Genomic DNA, 18367 nt, shown 5'->3' on the forward strand with positions numbered 1-18367 from the left:
GTTCCAGCCTTACGTTGGGTGTGGAGCCTACTTTTAAAAAATGGAATTTACCTTTCCCCACTACCCAAACTCTTCTTCCTGAAGTATTCTTTAGCCTGGTTCAGGGTGTCTCTTAGCCTCCACACCCAATAAATCACGGAGACCTACTGATTCCATCTACTGCAATTCTCTTGAATCTTTCCCTTTTTCCTCCATTTTTTCTTGTCAGTTTCCATGATCATGTTCAATCAAATGACACTGACCGCCCAGTTTGTGCCGGGCACTGCGTTAGCCCTTAAGCCTATAGTGAGAAGCAACACACCATGTCCTGAAGGAGTTTGCATTTTGGAGCTCCACGTGGTGACCACAATGCTGGAGATGCAGGTCATGCAGAAGGAGTGATTTGCTCCACACGGGGGGGTGGGGGCGGGGGGTGGCAGTGCAGTTGGAGTGTCAGGCATGGGTCTGGAAAGCTCCCAGAGCACCTGACCTGTGAGGGCAATGTTGCCAAAAGGCATTTGCCAAGTGGGTAGAGAGGAGCCAAGGAGGACAGCTCTATCAAGAATAGCTGGAGAGAATACATAAGCCTTTTCAGGTTTGTTTCGTTCGAAATGGCTTATAAAGGAGGGGCAAGAGGTAGGAGACGGAGCTGGAGAGGCAGGCAGGGGCCAGACTGAGGAAGGTTTCGTCAACCACATTCAGGTGTTTGAACCTTCACCTGTGGGCAGAACGGATGTCGATGAAGAGTTTTAAGCAAGAAACTAGCCAGCTTCACTCTTTAGAAAGACCAGTTTAGAGATCATGATCTCTTATGGGAACAACTGCAATGATTTTCTTGACTTCTGCCTCTCCCATCTCCACACACTATTTCCAAAGGGATTAGACCGTGTCCCTTCCCCTAATTAAAAAGTAAAACAAGATCAAATAAAAACCCTACCGTAGCTCCCCACAGCAGAGACAGCAACTCTCAAACTCTAAAGAAGATTGTTCCTGGCGATGTTGATGGTTGTTTTATCTGGGGGGGGGGGGGGGGGGGTAGGGCAGACGTATCCCTTGTGAATAAGTTTGGTTAACCTTCATACAAAAGTAAACATGTTTCCTTTTATTGCAGAACTTTTCAGAGCCTTTCATTTTCTAATGTCATTTGCCAGTCTTTAAAGAGGAGACTCAGATTCCTCAACTTATTAAACAAGTGAACTCTTTTGTCTTAGAGTACTGGTTAACACCTCCGTGGACTAGTGTTCTGTGAAGTGTTGGCCTCCACAACAAAGACCAAGTTCAGTTAGATGAACAGGGACATAAACAATCTGACCTCGACTTCCATCGCTTCCTGCCATCCACATGCCCCTTTTCCTCTGCTCCAACCACACTGGTCTCAGCACCCTTCCCTCCCTATGCTTGAGGAATTCTTTAAGTCATAGCCACATATCAACTCCACTGTGAAAAAGTGGTGTATGGGTGATCGTTGCAAGGATATATATTAGCCTGACTAAAGGCTACTATCCATAAAACCACACTATGTACCATTTGGGAGTAGTCTGGGTGAATGATTCTGCAGTCTGTGAATCTGTGAAGAGTGCTAGACTGCGTTTTACAAAGAAAGTGAAGGGTTGTTACTGGCACAGAGACTCCGGTCTCTGGAGACTGTGCACCGTCCCATGTTTAAAGGGACTCCAGTCTTTCCCAGCCTCTCTGCTCCAGATTACATGAAGAATATAGGTGCTATGTCCAGCTACTAGGTGCCATGATGGACTAGAGACCAAGAGAGAGATGGAAAGATTTTTTTTTTTAATGGGAACAACGGGGGTAGCCTGGCTCCTGGACAGGGGGTGTTGGAATAAAGGAGACTGACCCTAGAGTGGAGAGACTGGAGATCAAGAAGGAACCCTGAAAATGAATCCTTATGAAAAACAGCTGCTAGAAAGACCCAGGGTCACATCACCAGATGAAGATGCTTTCCTTTTTTTGTGCAGGGACAACAGGAGGAGAAGAAGGAAAAGGAGATCCCGGTTCTATTCAGGAAGGGGTATTCTGGAGTCTGGGAGAAATTCTGTGTGCTGGGAAGAGAAGTCAAGAGGAGCTAGGCAGGAGGGGTACCTGGGTAGCTCAGCTGGTTAAGCATCTGACTTTGGTTCAGGTCATGATATCGTGGTCCATGAGTTCCAGCCCCGAGTCGGGCTCTGTGTTGACAGCTCAGAGCCTGGAGCCTGTTTCAGATTCTGTGTTTCCCTCTCTCTCTGACCCTCCCCCGTTCATGCCCTGTCTCTCTCTGCCTCAAAAATAAATAAACGTTAATTTTTTTTTTAAAGAGGAGCTGGGGGGTTGCTGTGCTTTGCCCCCCAGTCCCCACTGTGCTCTCACTGGACAGGACCTAGCCTCGGCCACTTCCTTCCAATTTTGGATGGAGATTCAATGGCAGGGGTGCAGGGACAAGTCAGAGAAGGGACAAGGGGAGAAAAGAGAGGACAGGGAAGCCTTGGGAAGAGAAAGTGGAAGGGCAAAGAACTTCCTCAAGCCTATGACCTCACTCAGGAGCATGGCAGGCCTGCCTCATCTAGACATGTTGCTCCAAATGAGGCAATCCACTCCTTTGTAGTGTCCCTTATGGTCCCCGAATTCTTGCATGATACCTGAGAGCTCTTCACCACCTACTTGTGGAAAGCCCTGGCTTTTAGGAGGAAAAATGATGTCACAGAATTTTTTTTTTAACGGTGCAGGGAACCCTAAGAAGATAATACATTCCAAAGTCCCAACAGGAAAAAGGCAAAAAACAAAAAACAAAAAAACAGGCAGCAAGGGGGTCTAGCTCTCCCCAACTATGCATAAATTCTGAGCTGAAAAGATCCTCTTGACTAACCATGGTTTTACTGGAAGTAGATTATAGTTTCAATAGTGCCCATGCACATAAAAATTCAGCAGTGTTATTGGACCATACATAGGTCTGCTTTTCAGAAAAACTGGCAAGAGGCTGTGTGGAAATGCCAGGCTTACAGTGGAAACCTCCATGGGGTATTTTTCGATGTGGAACTAGACAAAAGCAAAACAAAACAAAAATGTAAGACTACAGGTCTCTGTAAGGAGCTAGGTTACTTGCAAATGCCATAGCCTGGCCTTGCACCCATGATGGCTTTTTTGATAAAATTCTTAAGAACAGGGTATATTATATTTCACAAATATAACAGCAATCCATGCTCCTCTTTACAGATAAATTATAAATGGTTTGCACATTAAAACACAGAAGAACTCAAGGTACCTGTTTTAAAGCACAGTTTTTAAAAATTTTTAAGTTTATTTATTTTGAGGGAGACAGAGAAAGGGAGCTGGGAGGGGCAGAGAGAGAGAGGGAGAGAGAGAATCCCAAGCAGGCTCCACATCATGAGTGTGGACCCTACTACACAGGCCTCGAACCCACAAACCTCGAGATCGTGAGTTGGATGCTCAACCGACTGAGCCACCCAGGGCGCCCTAGAGCACAGTTTTTAAGTATAGTTGCTCTCTTGTGATACAAGTCAGTTGTGCAACATCAGATACCTTGTGTAGAAGGGTGGATTGCAAGAATTAGAAAAAAAGGCTGGGTTGAAACCAAAACAATCCTCCTGAAACAAAAACTACTTTTAAACGATATCAAGCTGTCCCATGACTCTCTGGCTCTAAATCCGTAGTGATTAATTATTAATTAACCTTGACAAATTAGTATCCCAATGACCCTGATGTCTGCATCTATGTACAATTTGCGCCTGCCTTCATTTTACACCATTGCTCAAGAATATGCCAAACTCCTCAGAAAACAGTGCTGTTAGTCACTGCCTGCGAATATGGAATTCCCTTCCATGGCAATGTACTGCCATACCCATTTGACACCTGTTTTCTTGCCCAGATGGTTTTTTTCACTGATGACTGGAGGCAAAGATTCATAAGGAGGAAGCATTAGCAAGTCAAACATTCTAACTGGAGGCTGTCATTCTAAGAGCTACCAAAGTGATAAGTCTTGCCTCTATGGCCTCCCTTTGTCCTAAAGCCTCCTGTTTTGCTTTGTTTGTTTGTTTTGTTTTTCTTTAATCTTCAGTTGCTCATGGATTCTAATGAAGATATCAGCCATTTGTTAAGTAAAGACACTAAGAACTTCAAGAACAAAAATATCAGTAAGAAGGAACAATCTGTGTATTTGTTTGTGGTTGATGAACATTGGCCAATTCCAAAATAACGAAAAGCTTTAAAAAATGTTTGCTTTTTTTTCTCTTCTAGAAAAGAAAACATTGCGTTTCAAAGTACAAAGCGTATCAAAAAGAAAGAATATTTTCACCCAACATTGATTCTGTGTTTTCTTGCCATGTATGTAACAATTGTAAGCAGAGGCATTTTATACTAAATGTCAAATGTGTATCTATAGATGTTCATAAGAACTTTTGTTGTGTAAGCAAAAAGAATGAAACCTTGCCATTTGCAACTCCGCGGATGGAACTGGAGGGTATTATGCTAAGTGAAATTAGTCAGAGAAAGACAAATATCACGTGACTTCACTCTTATGAGGAATTTAAGAGAGAAAACAGATGAACATAAGGGAAGCAAAAATACTATAAAAACAGGGAGGGGGACAAAACATAAGAGACTCTTAAATATAGAGAACAAACAGAGGGTTGCTGGAAGGGTTGTGGGAGGGGGGTGGGCTAAATGGGCCAGGGGCACCAAGGAATCTCCTCCTGAAATCATTGTTGCACCATATGCTAACTTGGATGTAAATTTCAAAATTAATTAACTAATTAACTCATTTTAAAAAGAAGACTTTTTGTTGTATAAAGTAGATATGTCTTAGTAATTATTACATTCTAATCAAAATCATTTTGTTGACACCGCTAAAAGGTACCTAGCACATTGTATTCCAGTTTTGTTCCACAGGCTGCGTAACCCTGGGAAAACTCTCTTATCCGTGGACCGGACCAGATCTGTCTTGTTCACCTCTCTGAATCTAGAAACTAGAGGAGCCGACGTTGGGTGGCTCGCCCAGAAGAAGAATTTGTACCCATTACAGTAAACAATCAGGTCACAGAAACACACCTAAAACCACCGCAAATGAAGTAATCAGACCTCCTTAAATGTTTTCACCATCTGGAAAAATCACACCCCAAGGGCCAAGACAGTTACCTAAGAACATTTCTGAGTACATTACCCAGGCCTCGAGGCAACAGGTAGGTGGGTTCCATGCCAATTAGAAAATGTTATGATTGGCAAGCCACGATGAAACTCTAAAATTGCAGTTTAATGGAAATGCTGGCTGTCATCCCCAAAGTACATTTCAAGGAATCACCAAGCTTTAGAATTAGAGGCAGCTAAATGGAAGTTTTCATCCATATCGAGCCCAGAAGATTAGGAGGTAACACAAGGATTGGTGCAGGTGTCCCCGCTCTTAATCCGGTGCCGCTCCCACCACAGAACCCTTCCTCCTTCAGGACCTGACGGAGCGGTCCGGAGCAGGGCTCATATAACAAGTTCTCAGCACCGCTCGGGGATGGGTCAAAGCTGACGATCGACCCCGATGCAGAGACCAGGTATCTGAGCCGGAGGGAACAGCCAGCCCCATCAGACTCCAGAGAAGCACAATGCCGTGATTCAAAGAGCAAGCTTATCCCCAATCTTGTGAAAATAAGATTTCCCAAGGGGTGGGTGAAACTGACAGCTTTTCAGGTTCTGGGAGCCTCTAGAACGGTTTCCCAAATGTTTGGGGTTGGGCCTTACGGTCAATACACACTTTGCCCCGGGGCGTTTTTTTGTCCCTTAATTTTTAGGCCCCGGTGTATTTGAAGGTAAATTGATCCCACATGCTTCTGATTCATTTACACTGAACTCATCAGGCCATGTTTGGAAAGAGCGATCTGAGGTCCAAGAAGCTCTTTCAGCCTGCTTTTATGAGTCTCTCCGTGCCTTTTTTTTTCTCAGAAGCAGGAAGCCACGTTTTGACGTGGACAAATAAAATGCGAGCCCCAGAGACGCGGGTCCGGTTCCAAATGTGGCACCTTTGGCACCAATGGGTCCTCGAATCACCAAGAGACAGCCTTCCTGCCTTCTTTTTGTGACATTAAGGAAACCTTACCCTTGTGCTGTGTCGAGCCGAAGCGGGTAATTGAGAGCTGCCCGGTGCCGAGCTCACATAAACTGTCAGCGTTCTACACACACCTTTTCCTCGTCACCTAAGCCGCCCACACGAGGGGAGTCCCAGGCTCGGGGCCACCTCCTGCTCTGTGCTCTGCAGGGAGCTGAGCCGGGCCTGCATGCTGGCACGTCTTTAGGAACCTGTCCTGATTCTTCTGAGCTCTGCACCCGAGGCGTCGATGTTGTTAGTTAACGTCACTGGAAACCGGCTGCCCAACGGGAAGGGGCTTGGTTGTGCTTCGTTTTAATTAAAAAATAACCACAGCTGGGCAGCGACTGGGTCGCTCAGTCGGTTAAGTGTCCGACTTCAGCTCATGGTTCATGAGTTCAAGCCCCACATCAGGCTCTCTACTGCCAGCACAGAGCCTGCTTCGGCTCCTCTGCCCCAACGCCCACCTCTCTGCCCCTTCCCTGTTGGAGCTCTCTCTCTCTCTCTCTCTCTCTCTCTCTCAAAATAAATAAACTTTGAAATTAAAAAACAAAAACACAGCTGGGAGCAAAGTCAGGTGCACAGTATGGGTGAGAGAAATGCTCTCTGGGCAAGGGAGCCAAATATACTATTTCCTCTGCTAAAGAAACTTTCAACTAATCCTAGGAACAGGCACAGTTCCTGGCACCCAGTAGTTCTTTAATAAATATGCTCCCTACGAGTAGAATGGGAATATCTGTCCATCTGTGTTGTAGACTGAACCTCATCAGGGAGTACATGCCCTCCTCTGGAAGCCTCAGGTCAACCCCTGGGACAGGACACAAAGGCAGCTGTCCCCACCTGTTCTCTAACCCGTGACTTGCACTGTTGACTCTCTCTGTCCCCTGCCTGGGGTTCTGACTCTTGAAAGGAAAGCCAGAGTCCCTGATCAGGAAATGGGCAATGAGCCCTGCAAATAGCTGAAAAGATGTCGAGGGCAAGGTGACCAAGGTTGGGCCATATTTGTCCCCCTCTCTTTATAGGGTTTATAACAGTGCACTCTGAACTCTGGCTGTTTACTACAGTTTTTAAAAGTATCAATGCCGGGGGGCTCCTGGGTGGCTCAGTGGGTTAAGTGCCTGGCTCTTGATTTCGGCTCAGGCCAGGTTTTGATCTCATGGTTTGTGAGTTCAAGCTCTGGGTTGGGCTCTGCACTGACCGTGAGGAGCCTGCTTGGGATTCTCTCCCCCTCTCTCTCTGTCCCTCCCCCTGCTCTCTGTCTCTCAAAATAAATAAATAAACAAAAAACAAAAAAAAAAAGTCAGTGCCCGGGCCCTACCAAAGACCAACGAAACCAGAATTTCTGGGTTCAAGAAATCAGCCCAAGATATCAGGTTTTTCTCTTAAAAGTTCCACGAGTTATCCTAGCACACGGCCAGGGTTGAGGGCCACTGATTATAAAGTAAGGTGACTACATTTCGGCTCTGGAAGGGTACCTGGAAATAATCTACATGACAGAGGGAACAGTTAAAGAACAACTGTTCTCAAATGAACGAAACAGGATTCAGGCTGACGCTTCCTCTTACCTTCCCCACCTCCGTTTCTCTGTCCCCTACTCCCCATCAGGTACCTGAGTTATAAAGGACCACGGAGCTCTCCAGGGAGTTTTCAAACCAGTGCACAATAAACGGGTTCAAAGAAGAGCCAGCCCCACACGCTGAATCATCTACGATGTCACAATGAACCAAACACAAGATCTCTTCAAATATTTAATCAGTTTAGAGACCTCTGCCTTCCAGCCCAGTTGGGTAAAAATTCTAAAGAAAACATGAGTAAGGGGTCCTCGAAGAAAACACCGGGGTAGAATGGAGAGGAGACTGGGTTTGGGAAGTCAGAACATAACATGTGTCTGAAGGCCTTCTTAAGGAATTCTACCACTTATTTAAAAAAAAATAATATACTCAAAATGCACAAGAAAGGATTAGACAGTTATACAAACGTAAGGACAACTAAACCTTCTCTCGTGGCTGAAAATACCACACATGTTTTGAAATAGACTCTGTGAAAACCCCTAGATCCTGCTGTGGTTTCTTTCCGCAGCCTTCTCTGTGCATACAAGAAGCAGCTAGCTATACCCCGCGTCCCCGTGAGCAATCCGGGCCTCGGCAAAGAAGCAATCAGCGAGAAGTGACAGGAAGCCGTTCACAGTCTTGGAACGCGGACTCAGACCCCAGCGAAGCTAATCTATTTCCTTCGAAAAATATGAAAATAAACTGATAGGCCTTGAAAAATCACCGTCGATCTCAGGTCAGGGCGCTGATAATACTTTTCGATAACTGCGTCGTAAGAACTGGGGGAAGCATGTCCTTCAGAGCGACGGGTCTACAAGGGGACAGGCAGCGTCAGGACATTCGGGGCCGACTCCTCGGGAGGCGGTCAGCAAGAAAAGCGTAACATCTGTCCCACGTCACCCTCCCTCTCGTTTCTTCTCTTCTCCTGTCCCTGGGTGCTGCTGAGAGGCAGTGTCAGAGACCCCAGCCCGGGGCTCAGAACGGGTACTGGGACACATATATCCGCAGTCGGATCACGGAGCTGCCTCTGAAGTTGATGACCGTGTTGACCGTGATCATTTCCAAGTCCAGCTGTATGTCCCGCGGCCCTTTGATGGGGCGTGTCATCACCAGGGTGGCACTGATGGGGCCCGTTTGCTGTGGACAGAACCGGGGATACTGGTTAGAGAAAGGCTGGCCGGCGTTAACAGGGCAGGTGAGCCGGACTCCAGAAGCTGTCGAGCAACAGCAGAGAGGGTTGGGGACAGCTGTGGGTCGGTCGGGAGGCGGGGTGCCCCACACGACCACCAGGGCAGAGGGCCGGGTGGTCCGGCGGCAGCCTCCACCGGGGCGCCCCTCCCCCCCCAGAGCACTGCAGTCGGACTGGCATCCCCTGACGCCACGCTCTCCCCTGGCCTCTGCCCACGTCCCACCCGGCTTTTTCCTGCTGACCCTTCAGGTCCCACCCGAAATGTCACTTCCTGAAGAAGCCTTCTCTGCTTCCCCCAACTGCACCCAGTCTACTTTCCATCGCGGTCCACCCTACTTGGTCTATGTCTGCTGTCTGAGTCCCCGCCAGACTGCGAGCTCTCTAAGAGCGAGGACGGGGGTCAGGTTTTTCACCAATGAGTGTCCCCAGAACCTGGCACGGTTCCTGGCACACGGTCAGTGCTCAGTGAATAGATCTGGAATGAAAGAATGAATAATTCATGGAACTGCATGTCACAGAGCTGTCACTTCGCTTCTCCGGGCCTCATCCTCTAAAATGAGGGTTTGTAGGGGCACGTGAGTGGCTGTTGGTCAAGCATCTGCCTTTGGCTCAGGTCATGATCTCACAGTCCGTGGGTTCGAGCCCTGCGTCGGGCTCTGTGCTAACAGCTCAGAGCCTGGAGCCTGCTTTGGATTAGGTGTGTGTGTGTGTGTGTGTGTGTGTGTGTGTGTGTGCCCCTCCCCCGCTTGCAGTCTGTCTCTGTCTCTCTCACACATAAATAAACATTTAAAAAAATTAAAATGAGGGTTTGCACCAGATCAGTAGTTCTCCAGTCAACAGCTGCCAATGCACCCAGAACACTTTTTCTTAAACTAACAATTTCAGGGACCCATTCCAAGATTTGCTGCTCAAGTGGGTGCTTGGATGAAGCCTGGGGAAACTGGTTCTGATGTACCGTCCCTGCTGGAGCTCCCATTAGACACTCTAGTCCCTTCCAGCTTCAGCACTCTGTGACCCTACTGCTGTAGTCCTAATGATTCCCTCCAGTGAATCTCTCTCTAAAACTTTTGAGCAGCTAGGGAGGGAGGACTGACATCCACTGAGCATCTATCACGTGGGAGGCACAGTTTTCAGCAATGCACTTATTTAATCCTTATTAAAAAGCGCTGAAAGGTTCTGTTACTCAAAGGGTGGTCCCTGGACCAGTACCACAGGCATCACCAGGGAGCAGGTTAGAAATGCAGGATCTCAAGCCCCACCTCTGGCTTACTGAGCCAGAATCTGTACGGTAACACAATCTCCAGGTGATTTGTGGGTACATTAATAATTGAGAATTGCTGGGACTCCTGATGGCTCAGTCGGTTGGTTAACTGTCTGACTTCAGCTCCGATCATGATCTCACGGTTCATGAGTTTGAGCCCCTCATCGGGCTCTGTGCTGACAGCTCAGAGGGAGCCTGCTTCAGATTCTGTGTCTCCCTCTCTTTCTGCCCCTCCCTGCTTGCACTCTGTCTCTCTCTCTCTCTCTCTCAAAAATCAATAAAAGTTAAAAAATTTTTTTAAAACACATAAATAAATAATTAAGAAGTGCTGATCTAAAAGCACAGGACCCAGTCTGGGGACCCTGCCTGTCCTACTAAAGGTATGTCTCATTATTTCCCCATTTTATAACTAAGCAAACCAAGGCCCAGTGAGGTTAAGTCATGACATGGGGTCACCCATGACAGGTAAGGGGAGGGCTGCGGCTTGACCCCAAATCCCAGGCCTTTTTCACTGCACAACAATTATCAGAGGAGACTGCTGTGTGTTTCATTTCTTCTCCCTGGAACCATCTTTTAGGAGAGATGCTCATGGGTCAGTGCAGTGGCCAGAGAGTGGGCTCCTGGGGAGGAAGTAGCGTGAGAGAGCACAGAGCGGCCGGACAATCGCTTCCTATAAGCCGCAGAGCCCAGCGCTGTGCCCAGAAACTGAAAGCAACAGGCTTGCAAAATCAAGCAACCTGGCCTAGTTAAAGCCACACCAGGTATTTTATCTGTCTCCATAAAGGGAGGGCTCCCCATAAAGATCCGACATCCCCAAGAGTATGACAAGGGCGGGACGGGCAGGCAGGTGCCAGCCAGGTACCGGGACCTCCCCTGTCCCCTGGACTATCAATAGCCTGACAGCCATGCAATTTCCTCTTGGCATCCCCTCCCTCTGTTCCCGTCAGCATCAGCGCAAGTGGTGCGTCCTTACCCAGAGGATCGCTCAGACTTCCTTGTCAACTCTTGCAAAACTTGAGAGCACCGGGCCAGCAGTGCTGGCCACACAGGGACAGCCACACAGGGAAATGCCCATGGCATTTACGTATACGAATATCTCACCAGCTTTCACTGTTTGCATGAACAAAGGCCAAGGACTGAAGACCTTGAGCCGTGGGCAGCCCTTGGGAGGGAGGCCTACAAGGCTCGTGGTCATTGGTACGAAACGATGACGGGGGCAGTGGGTATGAAAGCAGGCACTGGGCTATTTTGTACATCTCTTATTTAATCCCCATACCCTACAGTGTGAGTAGGTGACGTACATTACATCAGGTCACCAAACTAGCACACTGGCCCCCCAATCCTGCTCTGACCGCTACATCCTATGACAAGGTCTCAGTACATCTGAATTTCCGGACCATTCCGCTGCACTTACTCCAAGGAAGAATCGCCACTTTGCATTGTCAATGTTTGCCTGGTTGTTTGTCCCCTCTCCCCACCAGGGTGGGCTCCTCAAGGGCAGAGGTCACATCCTGTTTGATCCTGAACTCTCGGCGCCTGGCCCAAGGCTGCATACGTCCTGGTGCTGAATTTATGTTTGGTGACGGAAGAAGAACGAGTGCCCAGCACCCGTGCAGCCGACCGCAACGGCGGCAGGGTGCAAACTGACCACCGGATGTGTGTTTCCTTGGCCTTGCTCGGACACGTGCGGGGGTCTGTTCTAAGTCAGCCTGTGGGACAGCATCGTCTGACTCGCGGTCAGCAGGTCAGCTGCCCGGGGACCTGCCACCTGATCCACACATGTCTCATGGAGTAAATATGCTCCTCCTTCCGGCCCTAATTGCGTCCTCGAGTCACCTGGCCAAGGCCAGTCACCAGTCCAGGGCTCAGGGTGAGGCCGGCTGCCGACTGTGTTTGTGAAAGGCACATGTGTGTAAGCACACGTGCCTGTGTGTGCACGGGGCCATGTGTGGCTTGCCCGCTGTGTGCTCGTGACACAATCAGTGACCTTCCGCGTGGAAGAACCTGAATTCTGGCCGCCAAGCCGCACCTCCTGCATGATGCTCCTGTCACCAGCTCCAGAGCCCGGGAGCTCACAGCGTCCTGAAAACAGCGGCCGTCACAGCAGAAACAACACTATCAGTCCAAAATAACTAACCCTTCCTGAACACCTTCTACTATTACTAGATGTTAAAGCAGCCCTTTCCTGTTATCTCAATTTCTGACCCCACATCCTAAAGAGAAGGTAAGCGTATGCATGGATTTCGACACCGGCCTGCCCGGGTTCGAATCCTGCTCGGCTACTTCCTGGCTGTGAGACCATGGGCACGTCCCTCAGCCTCTCTGTGCCTCGGTGCCCACGTCTATAAAATCGGGACGGTCACGCAGGCACTGCGTCACAGGACTGTTGGAAGGATGAAGGGAGCGATATATGGAAAGCATTTGGCGCATGCCGAGCACTGTATAGGATTTGCTGCCGTCCGGGTGGTTCCTGTAGCTGCCATACCGGATTTGCAGAGCTGTGGCCCAGCCAGACCTGTTTCTCTCACCTTCAACATCATGGGGCATTCAAGACACTCACCAGCCCCCACCTCAAGCAAGAGGGCGGTTTGAGAGAACCGTTCAGGGATGTGGGTCCTTTAAGAGTGCAGAGAGAGAGAGAGTGGGGCGCCTGGGTGGCTCAGTCGGTTAAACGTCCGACTTGGGCTCAGGTCACGATCTCATGGTCGGTGAGTTCGAGCCCCGCGTCGGGCCCTGTGCTGACAGCTCAGAGTCTGGAACCTGCTTCAGATTCTGTGTCTTCCTCTCTCTGCCCTTTCTCTGCTCACGCTCTGTCCCTCTCTCCCTCTCTCAAAAATAAATAAACAGTAAGAAGAAAGAGTGCAGAGAGCAGTGGAGAAGTCTAGAGATGACAGCCAGCCCGGATACCTTGAACCATGGTGATGTAAGGAGCTGCTGGGGACCTGCCTGTTGGTGCATCTGCTCCGCCGAGGCCACAGCGGCCCCTCCCCACCCGCAGAAAGTCTGTGTGAGACACAGCACTGGAAAGAGGGTGCAAAGGTTTGGGGCGGCTTGTAGCCAACAAGGGGCCCTACTGGCAACAATCCAGTAAGACCCCAGTCCCATCACCCTAACGCTCCCCTCCGTTATCTGCACCCCCCGCACCCAGTCCCGGAGAAGGAGCCTAAAACAGCACAGTCAGCGTGGGGAGGGGAAGAGGAAGCTGGCACAGGGGCCACCCCCACCCCACCCCTAAGCAGAGGAAGGGGAGAAACACTAAACACTGAGTGAGGGACAGAAAGGTGGACGTTTCCACTGAAACCAGCTTATTAGACTTGATATGAGAAGGAGACAATTCAATAGTAACTCAAAGAACCTGTCAGTCCGAGGGATTAACCTAGATATCACCCAGGTGTGCACAGGTTGGAGCCAGCAAGGTGAGAAAAAGGTTACTGAATGTTTCACCTCTGCCAAATCCTACCTGTTTGATCAAAACAGTCATTCTGTGTTCCAGGCACTGAGCTAAGCAGATGATCTCATCTAATCCCAAGGTAAATACTATTATTAGCCCCTCTTTACATATGTGGAAATTGAGGCCCAGAGAGGTTAGGTAATGGGCCCAAGGTCACACAGCTGGTGAGTTGGTGAGTTGTAGAACCCGAATGAAGTGGACCAGCCTGGCCCTGGAGCCCACAGAGAACAACGATGTGCGGCCTCCTGATGATGGGGCCGTGCCTTGGAAGCTGGATGTGTGGAAGGCCCACCTTGTCCAGCAGATTTCTCCTTGTCTTCCTGCCCCATGCCCGTGGCTTCGCAGGGCACCCAGACGGAACCTGTTTTCCCTTCCCGGGTGCAGCCAGGAGAGATGCCAGGAGCCACCTCCCTGTCCCTAAGTTCCTTCAGCCTCAGAGTCCTGACATCCTCTTCTGAATAAATAGTAAAGAATTAGGGCCCAACTCAATGTCCTGAGAGGGCACAAGCATACAGCTCGGCTTTGTGGGTTTCAAGGGTCCCCCAGGGGCTGTGTCAACCTGAGTCCCAGAGGAAGCCTCCAGGAAGGATCCTGCCTCCCGTCCACGCCACCTGTAGGACAATCTTCTTCCCCCGCCATCACTGGCTTTTACAAGCCAGCCACCCGGGGAACATTTGGGTCTATAGGGATTTTAGCAGGTGGTGTTCCAGTGAGCGACACCTCACCCAGGCAAGGCCACCTTCTGAGGATCTTGTTTTCTGCGTGGGAAAAGGAAAAACGCGAGGCAGGTGGCATCAGTGATGGAATTTTAAATCCCCCAAAGGGGCATCTCTGTGCCCTATGATTGGGACCCGCTATGTCTGTACAAATGACAGAGGCCAAACTGCAGGAGGCCGCTGGGCTAGGCTTGTGCTCCCGAGGGCAGCAAGGCCACAGCAGCTCACAGATGTGGGTTTCTGCTGGACAGCGGAGAGAGGACAGACATAAACACAGCTCTCTTTCTCATCTCACGAAGTTCCTCTGCCTTCAACTCAGTCCATCTTTTTCCAAAGCCTCTGACCCTGTTGCACCGGCCTACAGATGCTGGCTCCACTGACTGTGTTACACATGTGACCCGGTCCCCCTGGGGTCTTGCCAAAAACTATCAGTGAGGATACAGGCATGATACCAGCCCCTGGAACCTTTTCTAAACTGTTCTCACCGCTGCTTCTGAGACGTCCCTGTTTTCAGACAGTCCCAGCCCCAGAAGCTAGGACTGGAAGGTTCGGCCAGGAGATAGGGAGAGGGAGGTAGAGACCTCAGATACAGGGTCCTTTCACGGGACTGCGACCGGCTCCCTTCAAAGTGGGTAAACTTCCATGGGCCTGTAGCTCCCCCACGATGCCCCTGGAGGACCACAAGCTGCATTTGTTAGGAATGCAGATTCCTGGGCATAGTGGGCCGAAGGCTCCCAAAGTTATCGGGCCCCAATCCCTGGAACCTGTACTTGTTACCTTATAAGGAAGAGGGACCTTTGCTGAGGGGATTAAGTTAAGGATCTTGCCGTGGGGAGATTATCCTGGATTATGTGGGCTGGCCTTAAATCCGATCACATGTGACACACAGAGCGAGACAGGGAGGGTTGACACCCACAGAACCTGAGGCAGTGTGACCACTGGAGGCAGGGACTAAAGGGACGTGGCCACAAGTCAGGAAATGCTGGCAGGTGCTGGGAGCTGGTGGAAGCAAGGAATGGCTTCTCCCCTGGAGGGGAGATGGCTCTGTGACACCTTGGTTTCCACTCAGTGAACGTGATTACAGGCTTCTGGCTCCCAGGACCCTGTGAAAATAAATTTCTGTTGGGTTAAGCCACCGAGTTGGAGTCCTTTGTCATAGTAACCACAGGAAGTGGATACCCTAGGCCTCCACCACGGTCTTCTGAGAGAGATTCTCCGGAGAGGAAGCTCTGGAATCCACTTTTTGGACAAGTGCCCACGTTCACACTGAAATGTAAAAAACATTGCTCTGAACCGGGGGTATCCAAAGAGGTACATTCACCCCAGGGCTGCAGGACATGAAGTGCAATAACATAAGGGTGTGGGATTATACGTGTATAGCACAGAAGTGAGGGGCGCCTGGGTGGCTCAGTCAGGTGAGCGTCTGACTCTCGATGGTGGCTCAGGTCATGATTTCGCAGTGCGTGAGTTTGAGACCCACGTTGGGTCCTGTGCTGGCCGCGTGGAGCCCGCTCGGGATGCTTTCTCTACCCCTCCCCGGCTCGAGCTTGTGCTCTCTCTCAAAATAATGAACTTCAAAAAAGAAGGGGCAACTACAGTTTAGGATGTGTATTCTAAAATTTTCTCCTGATGTGGCTAAGTCAGTGCTATCCAATCAAACTTTCTACGATGATGGAAAGGTTCTCTATCTGAGCCAATACAGCGGTCACAGGTGACCACTGAGCCCTTGAAATGTGGCTTGTGCTACTTTTTAATCTTATTTCATCATAATTCATTTAAATGTAAAGAGCCACAGTTGCACAACACAGGTGGGGCCCACTTCCGTGAGGCATGCTTTCATATTCACCACAACATAAGTGCCGGGAGGGCAGGGAGGCCAGAGATCTGGGGATGCTGTGCTCACTGCTATATTCTCGGTTTCTGGAAGTGCGAAGTAGGTAATAAATACCTTCAGATGAGTGGATGGATAACTGGCTATGTGAGTGACTCCTCCAGGCAGGAAAACGATGGAAGATTGCATCTTGGCCTAACTTCTCATTGCACTGACGAGGGTCCTGAGGCCCACGGGGGAAAAGCAGTTTTTACAAAGCCATCTAGAAAGTAACAGGAATCTGAACCTTGAAGTCCTGACTCCCACCCATCCCCTCTTCTCTCTTCATACCCGCCCCTCCTGGCTGCTCTCCGAACTGTTTCTAGAAGCACGTGCCAGGTTAGACAACACAAGCATCGTTAAAGACGGTGACGATGCCCTCTTACCCGCATATAGAATTCTCGGCCCTCATTCCCAGACTTGATCTGGAAAATGTAATAAGCCCCAGGGTAGCGGGTCGTTGCTTGCATTTGGAAGATGTCAGCAGGAACGGAGCGTCCCGATACCACATCCATATCCCGGTACAAGATGGTAAAGGGCTGGTCTCTGCAGCCAGGATTCTCAGCGGGACACATACAGCGGCTGTTGGGGAGGGAAATCATTTGAGAATGCGATAAATCCTTTCCAGATGCTCGTTGTACCTACTTCCTCACTTAAAACGTTGAAAAGAGGCCACCCCATTTTTATCATCTGAATGCTGTCACTGGAGATCCTCTCTGCTCCTCGGTCTGGTGTAAAAACTCACCAGCGTGTACGTGAGCTGTTTCCTAGAGAATGGCCTATTCTGACCAATCAGAATAGGTCTGGCTACCAGAATATAAACCTTGGATGTCTGCCTTTCAGAACACTGGCACGTTCTCTAATGCGCTTCACATTTGTCATGTATTCATTTGGCAAAATGCATCCCTGGTCACATAGCCCTTCACTTCCCCAGACGTACACACTCACGAAGAAATTTTAAAAAGTGAGAAATGCCATTTAGCTTGACAGGATTTGGGTGGCCCTTGTACATTCTCTATGGCACTTAACACAGTCTGGGTAGAACGTGACTTAATCTTTCCATTTGACAAACAAGTTAGAACTCACTATGTTTAAGGCATAACATCAGACATTTTGGAACTGCAATAATAAATACGATCCTGACCTCAAATAGTTCACCTTCCAGTAGGAGAAATAAATCACGGGCGCAAATATCTCTAATACAGAGCAACTAGTTTGAAAGATTAGTAACAGTGTTGTCATCATATGAAATCATGGACTCTCTTTACCAAGGAATGCCTGCTGTAGACACCCCGTTGATTTGTCCCTAACCACCCCCATCTCTCACCTCATCCCTGAGACTTCCCTTCTAGGAGTCAGAGCTGAGGAGAATGGGGAGGTCTATAGATAGGTGCCTTGCTGGGTGGAACCGGGAGTCAGTCTTGTCTTGTTTCTGCTGCTCTCCCCAAACTTCTGATCTACCTTCAAAACTTACTGGTTGGTTCGATCTCCAAAATATAGTCCAGATCCAACCACTTTTCACCGTCTCCTCTGTCACAGAACTGTCATTCAGGCCACCACCGTGTCTCTCCTGGACCTCTGTGATGGCCTCCTAATAGGTCCCTCTCCCTTCAATCCATTACGCAGCAGCCAGAGTGCCCGTCATCGAACAAAGATCAGATTCTGTCTCTGTCCTGCTTGAAGATCCTCCAGGGGCCACCCCTTATATCTTGAGTAAAAACTGAACAAAGTCTGGGGCGCCTGGGTGGCTCAGTCGGTTAAGCGTCTGACTTCAGCTCAGGTCATGATTTCACCGTCCATGAGTTCGAGCCCCGTGTCGGGCTCTGTGCTGACGGCTCAGAGCCTGGAGCCTGCTTCGGGTTCTGTGTCTCCCTCTCTCTCTGCCCCTCCCCTGCTTGTGCTCTGTCTCTCTCTCTCTCAAAAATATATAAACATTAAAAAAAATTTTTTTAAACTGAACAAAGTCTGGCCTCTGTCAATTTCCCTCAGATCACTGCCCACTTCACTCACTAGGCTGCAGCCACTGAAGACGTTCCCCGAAGACGTCAAGTTCACCACCGCCTTGTGGTCTTTGCACATGCTGTTCCCTCGGCTCTTCCAGTCTCTGCCAACATCGACTCATTTTCCCATTCCAGCCCAAATGGCGTTTCCTCAGAGGAGCTTTTGGACTCCCCAGTCTAGACCAGCTCCAGCCCTAATGTTCCTTTTATAAATTCCCGTTCCTCCTGCTCACAGCACCCATCCCAATCTACGATTATGCATTCATTTATGCGAC

At 49.3% G+C, this 18367-nt stretch overlaps 1 protein-coding gene across 3 annotated transcripts in view; it reads right to left on the reverse strand.

The window, feature by feature from the left end:
* Positions 1 to 7790: 7790 nt before the first annotated feature.
* FBLN5 (fibulin 5) overlaps positions 7791 to 18367 on the reverse strand; it is an 80440-nt gene continuing 69863 nt past the window's right edge. For all 3 annotated transcript variants that reach the window (XM_060620581.3, XM_078447897.2, XM_060620580.3), the window contains 2 exons: positions 16479 to 16674; positions 7791 to 8742 (listed from right to left, as the gene is read on the reverse strand). In XM_060620581.3, the coding sequence (XP_060476564.3) occupies positions 8581 to 8742; positions 16479 to 16674 (358 nt within the window). In that variant the 3' untranslated portion in view covers positions 7791 to 8580. The remainder of the gene's footprint in view (positions 8743 to 16478; positions 16675 to 18367) is intronic.

This window comes from Panthera onca, chromosome B3, assembly GCF_046562875.1.
Source record: "Panthera onca isolate mPanOnc1 chromosome B3, mPanOnc1 haplotype 2, whole genome shotgun sequence".
In the NCBI taxonomy this organism is placed as follows: Eukaryota; Metazoa; Chordata; class Mammalia; order Carnivora; family Felidae; genus Panthera; species Panthera onca.